Here is a 9129-nt window from a genome sequence, read left to right as displayed (position 1 = left end):
TTATGTATTAAACTTTTTTTTTATTTTAAATATTTCACAAACAAGACTTGTCAAACAATTAAAAAATCACATAAAAATGTATAAAATAATTTATAGTCATAAATAATACTTTGGTGGTACACAAGATAATATTTTCTATACATCTGGAATGCTTATATCTCTACTAAAAAGTTTACAAATTTACATGATACACTGTTGTTGAGCTAGTTATGCTGCAAATTATTTTTCATAATAATAGGCAACATGATAAAAAATATCAGGAATTCTTCATTTTATTCACACAGTCAGAACATCAAGTAATATATTCCACATAATTTTCTGGTACTAATCCTGTTTTACCTTTTAAGGTTCCTCGTATCCATCCTGGCTCTTGAGAAGGGGAAACTAAAAAGGAAACATTTTAATTAAAACACAAAAGGAGATCAACAAGTCTTCCCAATAAAATCAACAACTTACAAATTAAACTATTATTAAAAATGAATTCATGTCTTTAAAATGCATTTAGAAAGGAAAAATTGAATTCAAAATAGTTCGTCTATATTAAACCGTAAAAATCTTTGATATCTTGATTTTTTATTTTAACTGTGAAATTTTTTTTAAACTGTGTAAAATTAAATAGAGTAGTTTTTTTTTTCAAGAACAATGCTAAACGTTTCAGACGTTTGCAAAGATCTGTAATAAATAAAAAGATAAAAATAACAATTAAGCTTATCTTTATTAGTTTTGCAGATATTATTTGAGTTTCTGCTATAGATTTATGTAATTATAATTTAATGGCATATTTTATAGTTGTTGTGCATAACATCTTAAAAATAAATACAATGAATTGGTAGAGGAAATTAAGACATTAATAAGATCAATAATTTTATATAAAAGAAAGTCTAGAAGATGAATAAAGTAGAAAAAATCAATTACTAACATGGGAACAAAGGATATTGAGAATTTTTGATGCAGTAAAAGAGGATATGTAGAAAAAAAGATACAGCTATGAGTTTTACAATAAATTTAGAGAACCAAATATAGGGGAAATTATAAAATGGCTTGGAAATGAATATAGATATAATGAGAACCCAGTTCAAAAAATAACTTTCCATAAGCTAGAAGGAAAAATGAATAGAGGTAGGCTACAGAGATGGTTAGATAATGTAGAAAAATCGCTGAATAGTGGGGGGGGGGGGAGGGCTTAGATGTGGAAAACTGTGACGTGAACAGATATGGAGAACAGAAAATTATTAGGTAGGGTACAGAGATGAATAGATGGTATAGAAAAGTTGCTGAACAATAATGGGGTTAATAGATGTGGAGAACAGAGGTGACTAATTGATCAAGATGAATAAATCTGTTTGAGATAGCCATAGTCAGGAATTATCTGTAATTCTGGCAGAATTATTTTAGTCAAACAGTACAGTTAAAAAATTACCTAATACAAAAGTTATAGTTGTTAACAAACTAACATACTGTTGAAGATTGATTTAAAAAGCTGAAGAATATTTTTTCGTTAAATAAACAAATTTTAAGTATGAGCATTATAAACATTTAAAGATATTACCATTATAAATAACTTCATTGGGTTCAAACGAAAGTTCCATTTCATTTTCACCTCTACAAGCATATAGAGTCCTTACTTTCCTAAGGATAAATATAAGAAAGCAAATTAGAACTTTGTTTTTCACATTTTTAAAAATTGGACAACAAAAAAATATAAACATTATCAACATGCAAACACAAAATAAGAAACATATAATAATATCTTTCATCAAAATTTTAAATAATAAACTCAGAGAATCAAAGAACCAGTCAGATTGTAGGAGGTCAAATAAATTAAACAATGAAGTCTCATTTTAATAAGGCTACCGCAGACAACTTTCTTGTTTTAAATGGGAAGTCTAATCTAAAATTTAATGCATTAATCATTACACATGAGCGATTCTCTCAGACAGAATTGATTAGTGATTGGATGAAAGATAGTTTCCTTTAATTACAACCTACTTTGATAGGCAATACAATGTCTATATTTCAATAAAACTTATACCTTTTGCATAACAATCAGTAAAAATAAAAATTATTTTTTTTTTCCTAAAAAATTTGTTAGTTATTATCTTATGGCTAGGATGGTTCTGAGATCTATACTTTTTGTAGTATGGAACAAACATATTGATGCAATAAGGAACTAAATATGTAGAAAACAATATACAAAAATTAAAACAAATATCTAATATAAAGTTTAAACTGAATAAAAATCTTAAAAATGCATCATGTTAAAAAGAAGAAACAATGCCAATAAAAATCTAAGGTGCTTATAAAAGATTAATAATATATAAATTAAAAAATTAATAACTTAAGTATAAGTCAAGAATTGCTTAAATAACTTATATTTTTATGAACTCATTATTAATTTAAATAACTTATTTGCTCTTTAGTACAACAACCCATTACTATAACCTTTTCATTATAACGACTGTTATACAAAGTACCATTTGCTATTCCATGGACAAAATGTTACTTCAACGCTGAGTGAAATATATTCATTTTAATATAGCGACCAAATCTTTTATTAATTTCAAGAAAATCACCCCAAAAAGAGATGTTAAGTAATTTTTCAACTAAACAAGATTTTTAGATTGAAAATAATAACAAAAGTCTCCGGGAAATGATACAGGCAACTATTTCTTTTGAAATTATAACTCAATAAACATGGAATTTTTTGAATTCTCTAGGAAAGAAGAGTGACAGGACCACCCAGTCTTATTCTAGGTAGTCTTAGGCATAATTTATTTTAAAAAAGATGGAGAAAAATGTTCCAAGCTTTTCAGTTTAGTGAATTAGAAGTGCATATTTCCCTGTGGGGAAATCGGAGCCTCCTATGTGCATTCATAACATTTGTCCTTAACATTCTTTACAAAGGGAGGGTTCAATAAATTTATATTTTTCTTATTTGAAGATGATATTTACTCGTTTTGTGCAATCCTGTGATAAGTGGTTCAATTTGGAGTTAGAACACATGGTGATTTTCCCATTTTCTACTTCAGTTTTACTAAATAGTTCCTTGGATGCATGTCATAGAGCAAAAATCGCTACTCCTAATCAGAGTAACATCACATGCTTAAAACAGAAACTAAAAACTTTGAAGGAAGTGGATAGAAGAATTATGTTTTTGTTAAAATAATTCCAGTATATATGAGTTGTCCATTTAGTCTCCATTTTAGTTTGGACCACCTTATTTATTATATAGAGCTTCACTTGTATTTAGCAGAAAAGAAAGAAAATAAGCATAAAAAAGCTTGCAAAGCATAGAAAATAAGCATACTAACTCATGGTGCTACAATTCAAGGAGGTCACAAACACTGAGGAAAGAAAATTTGTCTTTTCAATGATTTATCAAATTTCCTGAATTTTGCAACTGGCTGCATAGATTTCATTATAAATTTTTCAGTTATGCCTCATTCTTAAACATAAAATATATTAGAAAACACTTATATTTGTCATTAAGTTGAAAAAAAATTTCCTTTAAAAAAAAAATATACAAGAATATTTTTTTTTCATTCCTTAGCCTCTTGCCAGTTTTAATGCCATTCGGTTGTATGCAGGCAAGATGCAGAGAACAAAATGATACATCAAAAATAAGAGGAAATGGAAGGACTAAATTAGAATGTAGCATTACATCAAAAACAGGGCACACATAATACCATATCCATAAATGTTAAATCAAACACAGGAAGAGGATTAAATATTTTTTAAAAATTTTATATGATGTTTTGAGTATTTCTGTTAAATTTGCCCATATTTCCCTGATTATTCCAGATTGATAATATTTCTTAACCCTTTCCTATTTATTAGTGTTCTGTTGCTACCTAGCAATTTAACTCCAAGGGTTTAGAGCAATTGACAAATTTTTTTTCCAAAGTGACATTTATAAATTAAATTCTCCCTTCATATTGTCTCCAAGTAGGTACTTCAGAAGTTTTTGGAATTCCCACTATATAACACCACAATATATACAAACTTCTTATTCCCTACATAGAAATTGTCTTATTCACTAAAAACCTTCACTTGATTAAATTGAAAATGGGCCTTTTTAATAATATTACCCCAAGTTCATCATTTAATTTCGAAACAAATAAGATATCTTTGGGTAGATAGTTAATAAATGATTTCATTTACAGTTTCACTAATCTTATAGTTTAAGTGGATTCTAACTGGCAATAAAAATTAATGCATTTCATATAAATATCAAACAATTTATACTTACACAGATGTGGACAATGTATCATTAGGTGCAAATATTTCTTGAGAACCTAAAAAAAAATATTGGAAAAAAATCATAAACTAGACAGAAAAAATTATTTTTCATGAGGTGGCAGCAGTAAATTAATTATTAAGTCAGGTATAAATGTCATAAACCTTTATCAATAATTTCATCCGAACATGATTTCACAAAGACAACAGAATGTGGAAATCTATTCTTAAAAATTTATGTATATGAGCTTAAAATTTAAAAAGAGAATAGAATTGATAAAATACTGGGGGTGTATAATAATTCATTAAGAATATTATTCAATTTCTACAAAAACTAAGGTTTTTAATTTATTTAGAATTGATATTTAAGAAATCTCAATGGATCACTTGAACTATCAGTTATTAACTCACAAAAAATATACAAGTATCTTACCTATATCTGAGGAATTCGTTCCAATTGTTCGAGGTAACCCACTTTCATTATTCCAACCTGGATAATATGGATAGTTTTTCTGTTCGATTGGAAGAGATGGTTCTATAGTGCGGGAGACTACACTTTCAATACTGTCATTCAGAGGTAAACCATCTGAGCAAAAAAATATTAAATGAGATAAATAAAGAAGTCCTTTAAAAGAGCATAATATTTAGAGTAGACTATCACATTCTAACATTAGTGATATAGTATTTGTGAAATGTACAATAAAATCAAGAATTTATGTGTTTTTCTGCACACTGAAAGGCATTTAGGTTTTTAAGTAATTAGATGAACAAAAAATTTCATGAAGCAATACATTGATAAAACAGTGTGCCACAAAGGTCTAGGTACATTTGGAATTCTTGTAGAAATTTCACAATATATATTTTTCACCATTTAACGATAAATTATACAAATATATTCTCATACGAGAATATTTGAAGCCAAAGAAAAGTAAAACCTAAAAAATAAAAATACATAAATTAAAATTTTACTTGCCCCATAAGTTAAGACACAAGAGCAGATAATTTAAACTTTTCTAATAAAAAATAATAATTAAAAAATAGAGTGACAGGGGTATTTTTGACACGAAAATATTTTTTTAATTAAATCTTTTAATTATACGAACACAATATTACTAGCAACTTATTATTGTACATTATGAAAAAGATGTTTTGTAGATTTTTAGATATTGATAATTATCAAAATTTGGTTAGAGATTTTCACCTTTATAAATTAAAGCATAAATCTAACAATTTAACAATAAAAAATATTGGAATAAAAAAATTAAATAACATGCTAGTGTGGGCAACTAGAAAAAACACGGGACAAATCAGCCCATAAAAAAGAGCACTTGCCAAAAATGCTGCCTAAATTAAAAAGATTAAGACTAAATTAAAAAGAATTGATGTTTAAATTTCAAAAGTAACAACCATTGAAAACTTAAAATTATAAAACTACTAATAAATATCTAAAATTTAATAGTAAAATAATTAATTCTAAATTGATAAAACTATCTTTGAAAGAAACACGCTTAAAAGCAGCAGAATTTTCAAAAGAAAGAATAATATTTTACATAAAAACTAAAAAAAGAGAAAAATATTGTTATAGATAGTAATGTTGAAGTTTTGGATTATATTAATAATAATGATATTTCTAGCACAAATACTTTTGATTTTGAAAATTTGTATACAAGTATACCACATAAACAGATTATTGAAATTTGTAGCAAAATTTTTGATAAGTATTTATTTAATGAGAAAATTGATAAGTCTTATTGGTTGGATTTATGTAGGTTTAATCTTTTTGAGAATGTTCTTTTTAATGGTTTAGATTTTTATAAACAAATTATTGGAATTCCACAAGGTAATTCCCTTTCTGAAGTGTTTTTATGGTCTAAGAAAATATCTCAAGTCAAGCCTAATAAAAAGAAAAACAAAAGTGTTACTCTATAAATGTCTTATATGATCAGTGCTTACATACGGAGAAAAAGAGGACGACCAAACCTAAGATTTTTAGACTGCCTTGAAAAGGACCTACAAGTTTTAAAGATATTAAACTGGAGAACCTTGGCTAAGGGACGAATGTCTTGGCATAGGCTTGCTGAGAAGGCCAGGGCCCATCCTGGGATGTCGTGCCAATGAGGAGGAGGAATTCCTTTTCTGGTGCGCTTGCTAATATTTTTTTTTGCATTTTTTTGAAGCTAAATTTAATGAGTGTAGTGAATTTAAAGCTTTTAGATATATTGATGATTTGATTTTGTTTAATTGTGATAATTTTAATTTTATTTATAGTATTTATCCTAAAGATTTGGTTTTGAAGAAAACTAATAAGAATTGCTTAAACATTGAATATTTAGATTTTAAAATTGACATTGTTGATAAAATAATCAAAATAGGTGTTTTTGATAAAAAGAAAGCTTTTAAATTTAAAGTTATTTTTTTCTGCAACTTTAATACTAATCTGTGAAATAAAATTTTTAAAAATTTATTTTTTTCACAATTGGTTAGGATTAAAAATATTTGCAATAACGTTGAAAGTTTTCAGGAGGCTGTGAATAATTTTTTGAATAATTTGAGTTATAATGATTTTCCTTTTAACTTTTGTAATGTAAATTTTTTGATTAAGAAAATGATTGAAGAACACTAGATTTTTACTTCTTTTAACAGGGCGCAATTCAAGTCTTAATTGAGCAGCCCCAGTTAAGCATTATATTAATTTGTTACGTAATCTTCCCTTTTTTTCAATCTGCGCATTTTAATGGAGGGCGTTGTTTTCCTTTGTTTAAAGTGTTTCCTTTGCATTTAGTTTGCTTGTGAAATCGCTGTTTGACCGGTTTAATGTGAGTTTTTATTTTCTCAAGTTTTTGTTTGAATTTCTTTTCTGAATTGGTTTTATGTATTTTTTCCTGGACTTATACAAAACCTTCGGTGTACTGACAGAGTTACTTTTAGCATTTAATTATGCCTCTCTCTCAATAGAAAAGGTTTTGTTTTATGGCTTCCGAGGCCGGTACCCCCTGAAGACGTCGGCTTCGGTGGTCATATTTTTATTTCCTTTGTTTTCTTTATTGTTATATCCAAAATTTAACACTGTTAAGTTTTTCGAAAAAAACTTCAAGCACTACAAAGGAAAAAAATCTAAATCCTGAGATAATTAAAATTCATTTCAAAATTTTACATTTTTGACATTTCAATCTTTCACACAATCACATTTTTTTTATATTTGAACTAGATTGGAGGTATCATAAAAGCAAATATTTTAGCCCCTCTATAATTGTTTTTGCTGAGTAGTTTTATTTATTTTACTCTTTTTATACGTTATTTTTTAGAACTTCTTTTAGATTCTCTTGAATGCTGGTATTTAGTTTTGAACAATAAGTAAGATAGAACCAATTTCCACCATATGACTGTCTAATTTCTTTCCAGGTTGAGAATTCCTACTTTATTACATAATAAATATTTTCTTAAAAATATGCATGTTGAAACTTGGGAAAAATATATTTAATTTAAATTTCTATATCAAACAGGCTGAACCATTGAAGAGTGGATTTATTTTTACACAAACTGTAATGAAATACATTAAAAATAATAACGAAGTAGCTCACATATATATACAGTGAAACCTCCGGTTATGGACACTCCTGCAAAACGGACACCTCTTAATACGGACATATTTTTTATTCCCCAGGAATCTTCTATGAGTAAACCATTATGTACATTCTCCGCAAAGGGGACACTCCAGTAACCAGACTCGGACAGTCATTTTGGCCCTGCAACGTTATTTTCTATCTCTTCAACCGGACACTACTTTTTCTAAATTTGAAAAAAACAAACAAACCATATTTGCTTTAAATTGCAAATTTTGGAATCAATTGGGAAAATGCAACTTTTCACCATTTTTTAAAGCATGTAAATTTTTTGTCTTATCCATAACTAAAAATATTGTTAAGCTATTTTACTACTGAAGAATCAATCTTTCTCCTGTCACCTTGCCTTATTTTTGTAAAGAAAGGAAAGAAAATGATTCTGCTCTCCTGAAATAATTCGGACAGCGGCATCTTCTGATGTTTTCATCTGAACCACACAGGTTATGAGACTCCTCAAGTTGATCTTAAATGCTCTCAACACTTCTTCCCTCCCCATTGAAAATTTCTTTAATTTTCTTATCAATATCAAGACTGTATTTAACACAGCTGGGGTAAAAAAGAGAACAGAAGTATAATCTTTGAGGTGTTCATATAAATGAAACATTTATCCAGACACTTGATAGTTGATCCATTATGAATAATCAACTCCATAGGCTCTCATGACTTACAGGTAGGCATTGCTTTTTTTTCTTCCTGTGAATCCTGGGAGGTTTACTTTCAAAAAGGTATAAATCACGTTCTCTATCAAATGATACGGAAGTGAAAGGGAATGAAACCTAATAATTGAAACCGACTGAGGACTGAAAGCTCCTATTCGGTATCATATGTCTAACTTGAGTACGTATGATGGTAGGAAAATTATATTCATTTATCTGTATCTACATCTAAAATTATGTATTCATATCAAACTTCTTTATATATTCTTTTTTTAATTTTCTTAAAGTTTAAATAAATATCCTTGTAGATAGTTATTGTAGATTATTTAATTATTTCTACATCTTTGAAAATTTTCTAAAAACAATTTACTGTGTTAAACTTCGTTATTAGGGTACCCTTCCCATAAACGGGCAACTCTCATAAACGGACAATTTGTTCGGTCCCAAGAATGTCCGCTTAACGGAGGTTTCACTGCATATATATAGATAGATATATATATAATGATATGCATTGAGAGATTAAAAAATAATTTAAATTTGAAAAAACAGTCAGTAAATCTAGTTTTTTTTTCTTTAAAAAAAAGGTGCATAAGTTAACCCCTATTTTTGATTAC

The 9129-nt window shown here is 27.6% G+C and overlaps 1 protein-coding gene across 1 annotated transcript in view; it reads right to left on the bottom strand.

Annotated features, from left to right (window-relative positions):
* Positions 1 to 9129, bottom strand: part of LOC107452118 (rho GTPase-activating protein 26) — a 50085-nt gene continuing 40956 nt past the window's right edge. The window contains exons 21-24 of the mRNA XM_016068430.4: positions 4670 to 4822; positions 4250 to 4295; positions 1550 to 1629; positions 1 to 384 (exon numbers count right to left, since the gene is read on the bottom strand). Coding sequence (XP_015923916.1) covers positions 293 to 384; positions 1550 to 1629; positions 4250 to 4295; positions 4670 to 4822 — 371 coding nt within the window. The 3' untranslated portion in view covers positions 1 to 292. The remainder of the gene's footprint in view (positions 385 to 1549; positions 1630 to 4249; positions 4296 to 4669; positions 4823 to 9129) is intronic.

This window comes from Parasteatoda tepidariorum, chromosome 11 (assembly GCF_982258835.1).
Source record: "Parasteatoda tepidariorum strain Cologne lab strain chromosome 11, Ptep-v5.0, whole genome shotgun sequence".
NCBI lineage: Eukaryota > Metazoa > Arthropoda > Arachnida > Araneae > Theridiidae > Parasteatoda > Parasteatoda tepidariorum.
This window is presented reverse-complemented; position numbering and strand designations above follow the sequence as displayed.